The sequence below is a fragment of the Parasteatoda tepidariorum genome, chromosome 11, assembly GCF_982258835.1.
Source record: "Parasteatoda tepidariorum strain Cologne lab strain chromosome 11, Ptep-v5.0, whole genome shotgun sequence".
NCBI classification, from domain to species: Eukaryota; Metazoa; Arthropoda; class Arachnida; order Araneae; family Theridiidae; genus Parasteatoda; species Parasteatoda tepidariorum.
Window position 1 is genome coordinate 51,613,007 of NC_141765.1, and position 19,665 is coordinate 51,632,671.

The following is a 19,665-nucleotide window of genomic DNA, read 5'->3' on the forward strand; positions in this document are numbered from 1 at the left end:
ATAAAACTGAGCAATAAATTACATTCCTTCCCGAAACGGGATTCGAACCCGGGATCCTTGACCACCATATAATTCTGGTCATATAGTCTTCGTTCAATATTTTAGTCTTCATTTTAGTTAACAATTTCCCCCAATGCTCTGCGATGAGGTTTAAATTAAGGAAACATTTTCGTCAAATATTTGAATGTTCGAGTTTCCTCACGTGAACGTGATTTCATAACAAAATTATTTTCAAAATTAATGAAATACAGCTCAATGATTGCAGAATCGTCAAAAATGAGAGTATAATTTCTGAGAGTGCAGCATAAGAATTCATTCATAAAAATAAATCAAAAATGGGGGCTCAGTACAAAAACTTAATAAATTAATCAGATTTTTTGATAAATGATTATTTTCAGAAGAGAGTATACGTAAAGCATGTCATCTAATATCGATGCTCCCATTCCAAACTTATCTAATACAACGTATTAATCGAATTTACTTCCCCTGCGGCTCTTGTTGTAGAAGGTAGTTTTGAAAGCTCGTAAATTCAGAGACAAATAATGTATATTACATAGTAAACAGAAACGCTTTTCTAATTAAAACACTTAATACCTTTCCGCTTTTACGATGCAGTGAGTAAAAAGAAGAAAACAGAGTTAGTTTCTTAAATAAGCTTGATAATTTATAAAGGTTTCTTTTCTTACAGCTATATAAGCTCTATTATAAATCATGAGAAAAATGCAGGTTCAAACATAACTTTTAATTAGAAACGCTGGGTAGTTTTCAAGAAACATTCAAACCCATGCAAGATTGAAAACGCCTTTTAAAAAAAAAAAAAAAAAAAAAAACTGTGGAAGTTTGAAAATAAATTTTTTAGAAGTGTCGGTGAAGTATATATCAATAATGCTAAAACAGATCTTTTTCGATGAACCTTTTCTAAGAAACTTGTTATGATATCTTTTGGAAATTTTTCAGGGATATTTGAGAATTTGAGATCAAATCAGTTGTATGCTGTGATAATGCTTCAACGTTAAGAGGTATAAGTTTTGAGTTATGAAAGATGTTTGCTCAAAAATTATGAAACTTTTTAAAACATCAAAAGTTCAGTTCATAAATTTTTTTTAAAAATTTTGCTGGCAAAGATATGTAATAACAGTTATCACAGTGTAAACATGTGCATGTAAATACTCTGTAAAAAAACTGAAGCAATATCAGGCTTATTTAGCTGAGAAAAGGTACCCCAAAAAGGTCCTAATATCATTAGCATATGTACTATCAACTCCCTTTAACTTTCTGGATACGAGAAATCTTCTAAAAATGCAATCCAAACTAATTCTTATCTTTTGCTTGAAAAATTTTGCATTGAGAGGTATAGCTATTATTAAATTATTATTAAGATCGAAAAACAAATAAAGGAAAGTAAATAGTTTAAAAGTAGATAACGCAAGTTAATGAATTTAATAAAAAATATTGTTTCAAATATAAATGCAAATTTACGTTATTATTAGCCATATCAAAATAGTAAGTGTTAGTTTAAAAAAATATTCGCTATGATATAAAAAATTGGGCTTGAATTCACAATGATACATAAAATTGTTTCTTAAGCTATTTTTGTAGCCCAAATACAACGTTTTTTTTATGGAAATTTAAAATTATTCTTTGAAGTTACTCAATTGAAAAAAAAAACGCATTTTGAGCGTTAGTTCCGGAATTTTTCGAACTTTAAGCTAGCGGCTTTCTCCAAAAAAAAAAAAAAAAAAAAAAAAAAATACATATTTTTCTTCACGCTATTTGATGTCAACCCAGAATAGTACAGAAGGAATTTTAGTTTTATTTTGCCCTGGGAATAAGGGATGTTAATAAAATAAAATACCACGCTTCAGTTTTTCAGCCAGCAATAACAATTTGCATTAAGCTGAAACAAAATTGGCTGATTTATTTTCCAAGAAAAATCAAACATTCGCTGAAAATCACTCGCGTTATATATTAGAAAAATCGCAAACATTAGGAAAGAAAATAGGCATTAAGTCCTTTTAATGTACTTTCATATTAATAGGCATTTTTTTTAAAAAACCGCAGCATGATAAGATGATAAAATTGATAAACTATTATATTCCATTCCTCTTAAAATTACTTTATAATATGTTTGAATAATCTCTTTCATCCAATAGGAAGGAGAAAGAAATAATAAAAAAAAATGAAGATCTTGAGACAAGATAAGCCTCATCTTTAATTTGTTCAAGAGAACGCTTTCGGAGAAAGGCCTGTAGACAATAAGATTTTTCTGTGTATTGTGCTGATATTTAGTAGAAATTCTGATATACTTCTGTAAACAATACAATACAATTTCTTGGAACAGTTTGAGATCGAAACAGTATCTTTGGAAAAATATGGTTTGTCAATGTATTCTCCAAGTTCTAAAAATACACAGGTTTTCTAATTGAGGAGTTGCTAGGACAAATCTTAAATCATTCGAGTGTTATTTTTCATTATCCAAAAGTCACTCACGTAATTAAAAATTTCTCTCATTGAAACAATATATCATTAAAGGAATTTCTTTAATACTTTGTTTTCAAAATGCTTTTAAATACTTATTTTAATCAATATAAATAAAATACTTCTATGTAAATAATACTTGATTTAATATGTATAAAATAAAGCATTTGGAATTTTTATTAAAATAACAAACGGTTTTTAGTTAAAGCTGTAAAAAATTGCTTAAAGATTATTTATTTAATGATTATTTATTTACCAGATTATTTATTTAATGTCACAACCATGGAGTTTAGTAAATTGCAATTTTTATTACTTAATTTTGTTACGAAATTAGCAGATTCACACGTACTAGTTAAGTTTTTGATGTTTATAAAAGTCAAAATTTTTTTATGCATAAACATCTTTGCTTGAAAATATGGTTTCTGAGGATTTAAATACGAATTATGTAAATGTTTGAAACAAATAGTTTTAACAAAGACCATAGAGTTAAATAATTTTCATAGGAATAAATTTTAACAGGAAAATAAATTTGTAGATTTATAACATTTAGTTCATTGCTAAAAATATAAAATACAATCTTAAGATTTTTGAGACGTTAATAAAATTTTTCAACTCCTCTTTCTAAAACATTTGACTTTTTTATTATGCTTTAAGGCCACCTATTCATAACAATAATCAGAGAAACTTATCAAAACCAGCTTTTCTTATTTCTCTATTTTTAATATATTTTTGTCTTGATTTAAATAAAATCAATTGAAGTTAATTTTCGTTTACTATACGCAAAATAAAGATATAATCATAAACTAAGGGAGATAAAGCTCGTGTACTTGATTAATAGTTAACATTACAATGCATGAAAGAGCAAAATTGATTTTTGAAATAAGAGGGGAGTATATTAACATTTCATATGTTCTTTTTTAAATCAACGGCTTATCTTAAGTTTGTGGAATCAAAAATAAATCAATACTGAGATTATGGTAAAGATGTAAAATATAACTAAATAAAAAAAATTTGTATTTATACAGGTATTTAAAATATTCCAAGATCGAGAGGGAAGGATAAATGAAAAAAGATATCTTCGAAAACTCATTTTGTACATTTTCACTTAAAAACGGGATTTTAGGTATTTTCGTGAATTACAGCGATAATAATCATATAAATCAACAAATTATCGAAATTTATCAAAACCACATATTCTTGTTTCACTTTATTATGTTATCGCACTGAAATTAATAAATATCATATTTTTACTATACGTAAACAGTAAAAAAAAAGATATGATCTGGAAAAAATTTAATAATTATGGGATATAAAGCTGGCGTACTTGATTAATAGTTAACATTACAATGCATGAAAGAACAAGATTGGTTTTTAAAATAAGTCGAGAGTATATTACCATTTCATATGCTATTTTTAGTTTTGTTTAGCGTCTCATCTTAAGTTCACGGAATAAAAAAAGAATCTTAAACACTGGAAAAAATGAAAAAAAAATATATTCATACAGGCAGTTAAACAGTTCCCAAAATAGTAAATGAATAAATACAGATGATGCCGAAAACTAATTTTGTACAATTTCACTAAATTTTAGGTCTTTCCGTGAATAATCATATAAATTAACAATAATCATACAAATCAACAATAATCATAGAAATTTATCAAAGCCAGTAATTCTTGTTCCCCTTTTTTATTATGCTATATCACTGAAATTGAGAAAAAAAACTAAATTTAATTAAATTTTTTATATACTATACGCAAACAGAAAGAAAAATAAAGATATGATCTAGAAAAATATAATCATTAACAGAAGGACATAAAGCTCGTGTATTTGATTAATAGTTTACATTACAATGCATGAAAGAGCAAAATTGGGTTCTGAAATGAGCTGGGAGTATATTAATACTTATTTTCTTTTTTTTAATCATCAGCCCTTCCTAAGTTCGTGGAATTAAAAATAAATCAATACTGCGAATCTTAGACACTGGCAGAGGTGTAAAAAATAACGATAAAAACAAAATGTATATTAATACAGGCAGTTAAATAGTTCCCAAGATGGTAAATGAAGGATAAGCAAAAACAGATATTGTCGACACCTCATTTTGTACCGTGTCACAGAGGAATGGAATTTTAGGACATTTTCTTGAATTACAACCACATTACCAAACAAGAACTTTCTGTATAAACTCGTCGCATGAGATGTTTTTAAGGCTCAAAAGCATCTTCCGTAGATTAAAAAGGATTGGGGGTAGGAGAAGTGCTGGGCCCGATGTTTAATCCACTTGGCTAAGTTGTGGCTGCATTTTAGAGCTTCTGCTAATGAAAAGCTGCAGGCATAAAATGAAGCGCTTGGTGCCATTGGGGACCCATAAAAGCTCACACCATACTAATATGAGAATTCATGTTCGGTCGTGGTAAGGGGAATTTTTGGCGAACGATGATTATCATCAATTTTGGAATGACTGATTCCAGTTGGCTTTTGATAGCTCTTTCAATTTCAGTTTCGTACATTGGTGTGGATTTTATGGAGTAATTCGGAAAAAAATGCAAAAAAAAAAAAAAAAAATAAGTTAAGCAAATAAAGGAAAAGTCATTTTTTCCCTTTACATTCTAAAGAGGTATCGAGTAGAGCTGAGATCAATGAATGGGGTTGGGGAATTTTATTAATGGAATATGGAAAAAAGAAAATTCTAAACGCACGAAGGGTAAGGATATGCAATGATTTTATTTTTTTCTTCTTGTCTTTAAGGAAAACTTTTAAGATGTTCTTTTGGATCCACCTTTTTCTCGCTCTTGCAACTTCATAAATTTGAAACTTAAATAGCATATGTCATCTTTATCAATCTAATGATGTCCAGATGCTACTAAACTAGAAAAATATATGAAAACAAGCGATCCTACACTTTATTATTCTATCCTGTTATTCAACTTTAAAGGAAACCTAGTTCAATTTAACACAAAGATACCGTTATAATAATTCAAAATTGAAGCAGTTTTTCTGAGAAGGTATATGTTTTTAACCAAATTTAATTTTAAAATGGCATTAGGATCTCGATTTACATGACTAATTATTTATATTATCTAATTGGTATTGTTAAATTTACTTTGCATTACTGTATTTTGTTTTAATTTTTATTAAAATCTCAAGCTATTACGCTGAAATTTTTAACAAAAACTGTTTTATCTTAAATTGCACTATCTTATTTTACAATTCTGGTTAGACTTTGTTTGATTTTGCTTAAGCTAATTAACGTAAAACTATAAGTTAAAAATAAAAAATTAGTATTATTTGCCTTTTTATTAAATTTATACGAACATATCTTAAAATTTCTTTACGCAGAATACACAACTTGTATACACTCCTACATTTTAAAGGATCAATATTTTTATATGCAATCATAAAATTACATTATAGTTTTAAGTTTAGTTAATAGTACAAATTAATACAATTGTACTATTATAAATAGTGTTGCAAATAATTTCGCTCTAGCACATAAAGGCGAACCTACGTCACTCAAGATATTAGGTAGTACGTGACAGGTATTCTAGCTGCACACGAGAAGTACATATTAATTTACTTTTATTCATTAAATTTTTCGTATTTCTATTGTGTATATCAAGATACCGACCGTATATCAAGATATCAAGATACCGATATTCGATCGATTTCGCTCAAATTTTGTATTTTACCAAGTAAATTTAAACACTTTGAAATGATGTAAAAAATTTAATACCTTACATTTCTACAAATTAAAAAAATAACAAGTATTGACTGAAATTTAATTCTTGTGTGGGATTATCTTTGAATAGATGACTTTTATAATTATGTGCAATTTTCAATATGCATAAATAGTTCTCGAGATATAACGAAATACCCACAAAGTAAAATTAGCATTAAAGGGACCAACTATGAGGAACATATTTCTCAGATTGCGGCGACCCCCTGTACTTGAAGGGTCACAAATCGGAATCCATTGAAAAAATATATGTTTATTCAGAGAAACTATGTTTTTGTGTCTGATTTCGTAACTTAAAATATCGTGTGCACTAATTAATTAGTATATTCGAGGTCACCTCCTCGAACCATTAAGATGAAATCCTGGAAAGTGAAAATATGATCATTAGATCAAAAATTATTCAGTCAGTCTTTTTGGAGCAATGTATGATGGTTTTTACTTATGAACAAGACTTTTACTTATGAACATTACGGAAAAACATTCCATAATAAAATGTTATTTAACGTTCTTTTATCACTTTTCCACTTCTTATAAACATAAATTATTCTTATCTTCTTTAATAATGCTGAAATATTGAAAAACGTGAATGTTTAGATTTTAAAAGAAAAAAATATGTAATAAAAAGTTTAGTATTAGTTAGCATTAAAGGAATATAGAAGAAAACTGTTTTAACAACAGAAAGATAAAAAAAATGTGCTTATTTTATGACGTTTTTTTTTACATTTGTGCTGATAAAAGTTTTCAAGAGCATTGCATCATTGTAGAATAGTTATAAAGTTTTAAATGCTACAGTTTTCTAGACCAGTTCCTATCAACAAAATTCTATTTAGTTTCTTTTAATCACTGCCATTCAAACAGCCGAATAAATAGTTTAGGTGAGGTAATCATCTAGCTATCGCTCTATAACAAACAAACGCAGAAACGAAAAGGAAAGCAAAGAAAAAAAAAATCAATCGGAACTTTTGTGCGGAAAACTAACATTCTTGAAATAGTACAACCGCTTCTCTGGGTGTGTAGATGTTCAATTTCCGAATCGAGATAAACGAAGTCCCGTTGTTAGTGTAAATCACTTCTGACGTAGTCCATTAAAATGTGCACATATCGGTTTGTTAACTGATGAACATTCCCCCTGCTTATTACGGCCATAATAATAACGGCGCAGTTATTACTGTTTCTGCTATTAAATAACAGATAAGCTTCGTAGCCAAGAAGGAAGTTTTGGAAATGACTGCGAAATTTTCATGCCCGCAAATATAACGGCAAAACACTGAGCGGTTGCAATTTTCGAGCGAAACGGTTAAAATGTGCATTTGAGAAAAACGCAAAAATGAAAGTTTTAAATGCCGGAAATATTTTTTTTGAAGTTTTTTTTATAATAAAATAGTTGCTTAAATGTTTTAAATGTAGAAAAAGAACCTAATAAAATTTTTATGAAAATTAAGCCAAATTGCAGGCATTAAGAAGTATTCATCGCTCGAGTTTTTAAATTTTTCTGACTCAACGACAATTGCTTTTTTAATAAATAAAACTCAGCTACAGCAGTTTAACAGTGAAAAGGCAACCTTATACCAAAAAAATATCCTACATTCATCATTTAAAGATGTACAATAAAATTGCTGGTCAAACTTTTAATGCTAATTTTTGATGTAATTGAAATTACTATTCTTTAATATTACTTTTTGATTTATTTTAAATAAAAATATTTATATTTTAGTTTGTTTTCAACATTCTTTTCAAATAATAATGGAAAAAAAATTGAAGTTTGAATGACATTTTTGTCTATTATATTGTCATATATTTTCTCAATATTCATTTTTTTTATTTATCTATCAAAATATTAAATTTTGATGGATAAATTTAACGAAAAATAGTTTTAATTTTTTCATTATTTTCAATTCTATAAAAAAATTAAAAATTTATTATTTTCCATTCTATAAAAAGCAAATTAAATTACGACATATAAAATATAAATTTTAAAAACTTCATGCAGTTACTTTTTGACGTGATTATTTTTTTACATTGTGAAAATAAATGTAAAAAAAAATAATTTTATGAAAAAGTCTCACATCAGCACCACGTAATATTTAAAAATATAAAAGAAAAATAAGTTCAATTTTGTGAAAAATAATAAGAATTTTTTCCAATATTTAAAAGAGAAATAATGTTTTCTTTAAAGTTTAAAATAAAAAGAATAGAAAATTCATACTATTTTTGTCGCCTTAAAATACTAAGATAACTTTTAATGAATGGTTTTAAATTTGACGCAAGCTTGCGACAGCTGAATTATTCTTTTTAAATATCTTATCTTTCAAGACAGAATTTAAAACACTTACAATTTATCTTAAAATGTATTATTTGAAACATAATAATAACCAAATTTCTTCTATCAAAATTAAGTTTATAACTCACAAATAATGCCAACTTATGTTTCGAAATTCAAAGAAAAATATTTTTAGTATCTTCTACAAATTATTTCAATTTTTTCAGTACTTCTAAAGCTTATCAATGCAATATTAAATAAAATAAGAAAAGAACACTAAATTAAATATACTTTGCTAAAAGATTAAAAGAAATAAGCATATACATATTTGATTTTATGTTTAATCCCTGAAACTAATGAAAATAAAATAATTCAGATCATAAATTATTCCTTAAAATTGATTTCTGAAGAATTCTACTGATTGCTCTTGCATACGAAAATATATCAACAGCATTGAAACATTTAAAAAAGTCGTAAAAAGGGTTACTTTTACGTGAAATAATTTAAAATGAGAAAATTTAAACAGAAAACCCTTGGATAAACGCTTTTATTCATTTGAATACTTACGTTTATATTTAGAATAAGTATATTTATTAATTTAAAGTTGTTTGTTAAAATAAAGATAAAATTAAAACATAAAAAATATTTATTTTTTATATCTTTAAAGGCTTTGCAAGAACTTAAATGGTTTTTTGCATCCAATAGTCCTTGTTTAATATCCTATTTACAATCCACAAAAACTATAAACTATAAAAATATGATGGTTGGTTTAAATGCAAAAATAGGTGGTGAGTTTGAATTTTCAAAGAGCAATATCCCTATCTCTTTTTTAATGACTCTAATTGAGACATAGCTACATAATTGACAAACCAAACTAAATAAAATCTTCAAATAACTGAATGGTCAGAAAGAAGATGGTATGAAAAAGTGGTAATTCGGTAAGCATTTTGAGTGGGAGATTCTTTTCAAATGGCTACATGTGAGTAATCTGCAATCTATATCGAAGTTTCAACCGGTTTTGCTTAAATATTTTTTTTCCTTAAAATTCATTTATTCATTAAAATTATTTGAACTTCTAAACATTCCACATACATACCAGAAAATATTAATGATAGCTAAATTAATAACCTTCAGATATTACTTATAAAAAACTTCATTGGCTTCAAAAATATACTGATGGAAATAAAAGTCTGACTTCAAGCGCTCAAAAATAAGTGTTCATTTTCAAAACTTGCCAGACATGAATGAGAAGAAGCAAAAGTTATTTGAAAAAGTTGCCAACATAAAATAGAAAATAAAGGTGAGGAAAAAAACTAGGAAATAGCAGTCGCCGAGAGTGAAGCAAAAATAAAGATGAAAAAATATAACAAGAAAAGCCGCTGCGGCCGAGAGGGGAGAATCAGGGTAAAAGGCATTTCCACGAGGTCGTTAACAAGGATATCAGCATTCATATAAATGAATTCTATAAAAGAATTTATATAAAAGAAGGATTCTAGGGCATCGAAATGAGTTGATGTGACTGAGGTGAAAATAATTTTTGGTACTATCGAAATTGAATTCGTGCAACAATATGCAGTAAATAATTCATGATTTATCGTACTCTTGATAATGAGCATGTCTAACATGTTCCTTAAGTTTAAATTTTAAAGGCACTTTAAAATTTAAGACTGAAGAAAAAAAATTTAAAATAAACAAATTTAAATATAAAACACTTGGATAAGTTTTTATTAACTTAAATACTCATGTTCATATTTAGGCTAAGTATATTTAGTTATTTAAAGTAGTCCGCAAAATAAAAATTTATTTTATATCCCTTTAAAGTATTTGCAAAATCAGAAATTGTTTTCGTATCTTATAGTCTTTGTTTCATATCCTTTTCACGATCCACAGAAACCATACGAAAATAATATTAGATTCGAATGTTAAAATAGACGATTTCGAATTTCCGCAGAGCAATATTGTGCCCACCTGTAATTCTTTTTTAACGATTGTAGTTGCAGACGTAGCTATATAATTGACGAGACATACTAAAACCCTCAAATACCTAAATGGTCGAGAAAGAGGATGGTATGAAAAAGTGGTAATTCGATAAGCTTTTTGCTGGGGCCATTCTTTCCAAATTGGCTACTTGTAAGTAATCTGCAATCTATATCGAAGTTCCAACACGTTCTGCTTAAATGCTTTTACTCAACGACCTTCATTCGTATATTTTTTGTTGATAAAATGTTTCTAGGCTATAGAATGTATTTTTAAGAGGTGCTTAGTAAATAAAATAAAAAAAAACTTCTTAACTACAGTTCACTTTTTATGTATCCATAGAGTTTTTTATTATCTTTGACAGAGCACTTATCGTTATTTTCGGAATTAGTTTGATATAAAGTGGATATAATTTCAAGTTAGTTTCCATGGCGTTTATTGAGAGCGATGACTCTTAAAAAAATGTTTTTACGTTTTTTAGAGGTATTGTCTCCTGAAAATTAGTTTAAATCGTAAGCAATATAGAGTTATTTCAGTTTTCTCATAATAATATCATTCTCTCCTAGATTGTTTCCGACTGTATAATTTTCATTACATAATTTAAGTTTGTATCCAATTTATTAAGCACATTTTTTTTAAGGATTGTTGGTTTTAGCTCTTAATCCTTTAATACAAATAGAACGCCGGTGTCTCTTTTTATATATTTCTTTCTGACGCTTTATTTACAAGTAAAATATATTTTAGTATTTTTTAATTTTACAAAACAGTCCATTATTTACAAAAAAATTATGTTAGATTATCAGAATTATATTTGTACTAAATTATAAATTCCAAAACAGTAATGTGAAATTTTTCATTCATATTAAAAAATTTATCAATAATTGATTTCGTAAATAAAAGATATTTTAATGATGAATGACTGTTTCGCTTAGATCGAAATAAGCGCAAATTTGAAAAATAATTGTTTGGAAGCGAGCTGTGATTGGAGGACCTTTAATGCAGTAAAAGACACCGGTGTTTCATGCTGTATTTAATAACTATAAATTATTGAAATAATAAAGATAATAATTTTCACTTATGTTGGCCTAAATTAACACAATATAATGAAGTATGAAAAACATGTTTAATAGAAAGTTTGCGCCGAAGGGTTATCGCTATATTAGCGTTATAGCATATTTATAACTGCAAAATGATAATATTATTTCGATTGCTCTTATCTTTGTTATATTTACTAATGACGTAACTAGTATCGATTATATAACTATACTTAATATAATTATAATTTACATTATAATTAATAGTTGTAATAATACCTGATGAGAAGGAAACTAATTTTTAAACTGAAATTTACAATAAAAAAAGGTTTTGTTTTCAAATTTGATAATTTTATCATACATTAAAAAATGGCATAAAAACCATTCATTAGTTTAAATTTACTTTTCAGTTTTGTATTTTTCGCTAAATGTTTGGTAGGAAGAATTATTTTGAAAACCTGAATTTTCGGTAAATCGAATTACATGTACGGAAAAATTTACCAAATGAATGATTTTGATACAGTATATTTTGATTTTCTTAATTTCTTAACCAGAATTATGATTTGAAATATTTATGAGTTAAATTTAGGGGAGAGAAGGTTCTTCAAAATTCAAATAACTCTTTCATAGATTTTATCTTTTTTAAAAAAAAGTTTAAATTTATCTTTTTTAAATCTACATATTAGAAATGAAAAAAATATGGAGTTTAAATGAAAATACATAGTTTTCTTTTAATTTTTTGAATTTTTTTATTTTTTAGGTTCAGATTTTAAAAGAATATTTTCACAAATTGTAAATAATTTTTGTAATAAATACATTTACATTATATATACTCATGTTGGTCTCTGAGCGTTAATACAAAAGTAATCGATCAGTTTTGGATATTAATTGCAATTTGCAATGCAAAACTTTACATAAGTGATCTCGAACATTCGTAATTATCCTATTTTTAATTTTGAAAAAATCCTAAATCCCTCTTTAGTTTCAAAAGATATTTTGATTCTATTATTCGATTTCTATATAGAAATGCATGTTAACTTAAAAAAAGTGAAGATAATGAAATCAGAAACTTTTGTTATTATCGCATATTAATGTCAAATCTAGAAGAAACATTTTTTATCGTTCATTTAAAAACTTATTACGCAAATTCTTACACCTAAAAACATATGCCATTTTATTTATAAAAAAATACTGTGTTTAAGAATGCGAATTTCATAAAATCATTTGTTTTATTATGCATTCCTATTTAATCTAAAAGAGACTTCATTTCTTAAGCTTATTCTGTATACTGCTACAAATAAGTAAATAAAAAAAATGAAGGATTGAGGAAAGTGCATCACGTGTTTCAGAAACAAAACTGAATCAGACTTTTCTGCAAAAAATAAGAGAATGTTTTCTGTAGGTAGTTGAAGAAAACTAGAAAAAAAAGAGTTCATCTGTGTATTTTTCTTGATTGAGGACTGATCCCCCTTGATCGCCGAGGAGTGGGTTTGTGCGATAACCTTTTCTCCAAAAAAAGAAGCCATTCACAAATCGCAAGAATACGCGGAACACTCAAACGCTAAACAAACTAATTTTGACGGGAAGCTCCCTTTTCCCCAGGAATTCCCCCAAAACCTAGAAAGCATCGAAGCAACTACTGAAAGACAGAATTCTGAATAAGATTTCCCTTATTCAGATAGTAAAAAGGGATTTCCTCCTTACTTCCCTACCGGGGATCCAATCTGAATCCAAAGTCCATGAAAAAATGCGTCTTGATATGGATTTGTATTCAGATACAGGTTTCTCCTGTTTTCTAAGGAATGTATGAAAAAGATTACCAGTTTGGAACACTTCGGGCATAAGGATCAGTAGTACACATTCGAAGCTTCAAATTATTCTGCACGCTTTTTTTTCCTTTCTTTTCACCCTCTATATAATGGACAAGAATAAGAAAATTCTTTACAACGTTTTTTCTGTCCTCAACTCGATTGAGAAAAGCATTTTCTTACTCGAATGGTGTGCTTTTGGTTGATGATAAAAACAAACAAAAGGAAATAGTGTTCGCTGGTTACCATTAAAGATTTTTATGTCTTTTAGTTTGTTCATGAATATATTATTTCGTACTGGTTATGAATGTGTTTAGTCTTTATGTACATGGAGCCAAGCAAAATATATCACCATTAATATCTTTCGTTCTAATTATCATACTTTCACGTACTAAGTATACATTTTAATGGTTCAAAAGGTTGACTTTATGGTAATTGGTTAGTGCCCACTATTAATTATGAACCTGAATCAGGCAAAAAAAACGCAATTTCTTTGATTAAACTAATATGAATTATAATTGTATTTATATATATGTCTGAAAAATTAATTATAATATGTCAGTTAATATTAAATTCACTTTTTGTGTATTTCGCCATATTTATTTCGTTTTTTTAACCGAATCGTAAATTTTTCACACAGAATTATGAAATTTGATTGTCTGATTTTTAATTCATGCACTGAGAAATAAAAAGTATGATCAAAACTACTTGAATGTGGTAATATTTACCGTATTTCTAGTTCTATGGGAACAGCAAAAATAAGACAATTTTTACTGAAGCTCTTAAAAAAAATAATGTCTTTGGTAAAATTAAAAAAAATATCATTTTATAATATGTGATAAAATTGGGGGAAAATTTGGTAATTTTATCAGGATACCTTAGAGCATGGCATAAAAAACTTTAATACCGTTACATTTACTTTTCAGTTTTATATTTATTATACTAAGTACGTGGTAACAAGAGCTATAATTTTAAAAGCCAGAATTTCCAGCAAGTTGTTACCATATTAACGCAAAAATTACCAAATAATTGGTTTAAATACCATATTTTTAAATTTTTTTTTAACTAGAATTATGTTTCGTTCTTTCTTTTTTCTATTCTTTTTCTACCAGAAAGGTCTCTGCTATACAGTGCGATATTTTCACCGGAATTTTTTCTTAGTATTTAAAAATTATTTTTAACCAATTATTTATTATTTCCTTGTACTATTTAATTAAGATAAAAAAGTTAAGTTTTAAGGTACACAGGATTTTTACATGATAGAAAATGCAATTTTAAATAAAAAAAGATAAATTTTGAACAAAAATTAAACGCATAAGTACATTAGGAAGCGAAAATTTAAAAATACATCTTTTTTAAAAACTTTTTTTTAACTAAATCTGCCGCAAATGGTGCATTTATTCAGATAAAGTATGATTTTGCATCCGATTCCATATTTTTTAAATAATAAGTATCATTAAATATTTAGTATACTTTAGGTCAAACTTTTGAACCATTAAAATAGGCACCAGTTCACAAAAATCCGATCATTAGAACAAAAATTATTCAGATTTATATTTTCTTTGTCTTAATTCACTGAATCACGATATTTTTGTAAGACACTCTCTGAAGTATTATTTTAAACCGGCAAACAATTATTATATACATTTGGTAAATGTGCCAAAAGTTTTTAGTCTTTGCATTCGAAAGGTCGTACGTTTGTGCACTGTAAATTGATGAAGATTCTCAGACCTTTAGAAGCATACGAAACTTTACTAAAGTTGGACATAAACTATAGATTTGAGTCCAATTGTCAGCATATATTCTTGCTTATTTGAAGCATCCTTGTTAATTTTTTTTTCGAAAAAAGTAATCTACAATAGCAGTTGACAACTAAAGATATAAGGAAAAATCGCATAAAAGCACGCTCAGGGCAAAAGAAGCTGATGGTGAGTGCTTGGTGGATTATCACAAGTATGATTCATTCTGATTTTATGAAACCTATGCTCATCGATCATACCAAAAATGGACTGCAACCAACAAATGTACAAACATTTAAATGAAAACATCCTAGATTGGGCAACTGATCGATCCATATCTTATTACATTAAAGCTCAAGACCACACACTGCTCAAATAGCTGTAACAAAAATACGGAAATTGTAGCCTCAGCATCTTTATATTCACAAAATCTCGCCTCCATTAATTACCATTTCTTAATCAAATAGGAGAATTTTTTTTTATCCGAATTTAATTTTGACAATGCTGCAAAACTTGCCTATTAGGAAATCGTTGATTCGCATTATTAACCAGGGTTTTATTCCACTAGTTTGAACAAACTGCCAATTAAATGACAGGAATGTCGAGGAAATCTGGTTGCATATGATTAAAATTGTTCGATAAATTGTTTAAGTTATTACCAACTTCGCTGTTTTTTTCTACAAGTCCCATCCTTGACCGCCTAATCCCTGATAGCTATGTAGAGTTGATTTTATTGTCACAAAAAGCCTTTATCACAAAACTCAATAAAGTTTTTTAAATGATTAGCAAATGAACCGGAAAAGTTTGAAACAATGTTAAATTCAACTATGCTAGTCTATGCGCAATGAGGTTTCCATTGATCACGGTGTTCGCATGTGCTATGGGATAAAAAACCATTTTATAGTGTGATATTAAATTTGCCTTTACAAAACAAGGCTAGGGAAACCTTCTGAAATCGATGAATCATCATTTGCAAATCAAGAGTGGAAAGCGTTTCCAAAACGAGGATTCATTTCTCAAGGTTTATTTTAGATTTTATGCTCAATGTTTTTTTGCGCAGGCTGTTATATACTTTTTTTCAAACACTTTTAAAGTGATATTTGGCCTGATGATTAAGTTTTCAAGAAAAATTTTGCATTTAAGAGTCTGGACAAAGCTGCAGGAAAAAAGGCAAAAAAAAAAGTTTACAGTACGTGTAAATGAAAGCTAAGAAGAGGTTTTCAAAGATTTTTGTTGTCTTTATTCAATTCTTAAGGAATCAAGTTTTGCATATTAATCTTTCTACTAAGTTTAAAAAAATGATTAATTAATAAACCTTTGTATGCTAACCCAATAAAAATGAAAATACACCATTTGCTGAAAGTTGTAAGCTATCCTTGAATATATCTTTGTCATTTGCGGGATTTAATGTAAAAATTTTCAATCTGACAGAATGCTTCAAATCTTCTGGCTAAAAATTATTTTCTCTGTAAAGATGGTCAGGTTTTTTTGCCGCTCCTGGACCATCTGGACTACTTAAGTTTTATTTTTTAAATTGAATTATATTATTTATTATATTATTTAAATTTATATTTAAAAGTTTAGATTAGTCAGGCATATTTCTTAAAAAATATAAATGGAATAAAAAAGCTTAATTATATTACTGTACTCATACATGTAAATTATGGTGATGTTTTCCATGCGCTTGTTCGTTGTGAAGTATATTTTTAACGTAACTTATTTTTTGCATATCGAGTAAACAAAAAAATCTAAACAACGTCTAAAATTCCTTTCTACGAATTTTAAATCTTTCGTTTCATGTATCTAAAAAACCATTGTTTCTACATATAAATAATGATAGGTCTGAAAGTGTTATAAATAACTTCACCATGTGTACTTTTTCAATAATCCATACTAAAACCACTTCCATAAGAGGAATTTTCCTTCAACAAAAATAGATGATTTCTTCACTTTTTTTTTCATTTCTTCCAAATATTACCAAGACAAAAAAAGGAGTTGAGACTACCTTTTCGCCATTAATACACTCCCGGAATTAATACTCATAATTTAACAACTTTCAGTCGAAAGTAATGGACAACTTCCATAATACTTTCCTTTTCCCGATAGATAATAACGGAAAAAAAATGGTAGAAAATGAGGAAAAGAAATCGGGGGAAAAAAATAATTACGTATAAATGGAGTAAACAGAAAAAGATGTGTAGAACAGATACAGTAAGACTTACCGTTTCGATTCTCACTGTCTGCTGGCTTCATCTGTATTGGATGGTGCATCTGTAAAAGAAGAAAAAAAGAAATAAGTAATGGGTAATTAGTGTAGGATAAGAATTCATCAAAGCCAACTGTTGCTCATCACCATCCCTTTTCCCCATACATTATGTACTACCTTACACTCCACTACATTTCCATTCACACATGTAAGGGATGGTTTACTTATTACAGGATATTATCATAAATATAAGGGGAAAATAAGGAAAGTTGCTAGAAGTATGCTTTTTTGTGATAAACGTAGATTTCCCTCTAAATATTTAAAGTTGCATTTTAAAGTGCAAAGTGAATAACGCACGTATAAGAAATTATGTTTCATTTAAACTAGAAAAATTAGAATTAATGGATTATTTCTAATATAGTTCTATTTCTAAGAAGTATTCATATTTTGGATATATTTTTTCTGAAGCTTAGGAAACTAAATTCTAGCATTTTATAAAATTTTCCATCACGAGATTTAAAAAAAAAAACTTAATTATAACCATATGTGATTTTCACCGTTTGTTGCGTTTTGAAAAACGCTGCATATGGGGTGAAGTATTTTAAAACACTTTTAGTTGAAAGTAATTAAATAATTTTAATTAAAAGTAAAATAAATAATGGGTAAGTAAGTAGTTTACTTATTTTCTTTTCGGTGAAATTATTTATGGCTAATTAAGTAGTTAAATGATTTTAAAAAGTAAAATAAGTAATGGGCAAATAAGTAATTAAATAATTTTAACAAAAAGTAAAATAAGTAATGGTGAATAAGTAGTTAAATAATTTTAATAAAAAGAAAATAAGTAATGGATACATAAGTAGTTAAATAATTTTAATAAAAAGTGAAATAAGTATTAGATAAATAAGTAGTTAAATAAGACCAACTGCTGCTCATCACCATCCTTTTTCCCCATACATTATGTACTACCATACACTCCACTACATTTCCATTCACACATGTAAGGGATGGTTTACTTATTACAGGATATTATCATAAATATAAGGAGAAAATAAGGAATGTTGCTAGAAGTATGTTTTTTTGTGATAAACGTAGATTTCCCTCTAAATATTTAAAGTTTCATTTTAAAGTGCAAAGTGAATAACGCACGTACAAGAAATTATGTTTCATTTAAACTAGAAAAATGAGAATTAATGGATTATTTCTAATATAGTTCTATTTCTAAGAAGTATTCATATTTTGGATATATTTTTTCTGAAACTTAGGAAATTAAATTCTAGCATTTTATAAAATTTTCCATCAAGAGATTTAAAAAAAAAACTTAATTATAACCATATGTGATTTTCACCGTTTGTTGCGTTTTGAAAAACGCTGCATATGGGGTGAAGTATTTTAAAACACTTTTAGTTGAAAGTAATTAAATAATTTTAATTAAAAGTAAAATAAGTAATGGGTAAGTAAGTAGTTTACTTATTTTCTTTTCGGTGAAATTATTTATGGCTAATTAAGTAGTTAAATGATTTTAAAAAGTAAAATAAGTAATGGGCAAATAAGTAATTAAATAATTTTAACAAAAAGTGAAATTAGTAATGGCGAATAAGTAGTTAAATAATTTTAATAAAAAGTAAAATAAGTAATGGTTAATTAGTGTAGGATAAGAATTCATCAAAGCCAACTGTTGCTCATCACCATCCTTTTTCCCCATACATTATGTACTACCTTACACTCCACTACATTTCCATTCACACATGTAAGGGATGGTTTACTTATTATTTATTACTTGTTAAGGGGAAAATAACGAATGTTGCTGGAAGTATGTTTTTTATGATAAACGTAGATTTCCCTCTAAACATTTAAAGTTGCATTTTAAAGCGCAAAGTGAATAACGCATGTACAAGAAATTGTGTTTAATTTAAGCTAGAAAAATTAGAATTAGTGGATTATTTCTAATATAGTTCTATTTCTAAGAAGTATTTATTTTTTGGATATATTTTTTCTGAAATTCAGGAAATTAAATTCTCACATTTTATAAAATTTTCCATCAAGAGATTGAAAAAAAAAATTAATTATAACCATATGTGATTTTCACCATTTGTCAAAAACGCTGCATATGGGTAAAGTATTTTGAAAAACTTTTTTTGGTTAAAAGTAAGTAAATAATTTTAATAAAAAGTAAAATAAGTAATGGGGAGTAGTTAAATAATTTTACTGAAAAGAAAATAAGTAATGGCTAATTATGCAGTTAAATGATTTTAATAAAAAGTAAAATAAGTAATGGTAAATAAGTAATTAAATAATTTTAATAAAAAGAAAATAAGTAATAGATAAATACGTAGCTAAATTATTTTCATAAAAAGTAAAATAAGTAATGGATAAATAAGTAGTTAAATAATTTTAATAAAAAGTAAAATAAGTAATGAGTAATTAGTGTAGGA

General features: G+C 27.0%; 1 protein-coding gene across 6 annotated transcripts in view; it reads right to left on the reverse strand.

Annotated features, from left to right (window-relative positions):
* Positions 1-19,665, reverse strand: part of LOC107455088 (CUGBP Elav-like family member 2) — a 772,083-nt gene that overhangs the window by 134,048 nt on the left and 618,370 nt on the right. For all 6 annotated transcript variants that reach the window (XM_043046908.3, XM_071187614.2, XM_043046907.3 and 3 more), the window contains one exon: positions 17,250-17,298. In XM_043046908.3, coding sequence (XP_042902842.2) covers positions 17,250-17,298 — 49 coding nt within the window. The remainder of the gene's footprint in view (positions 1-17,249; positions 17,299-19,665) is intronic.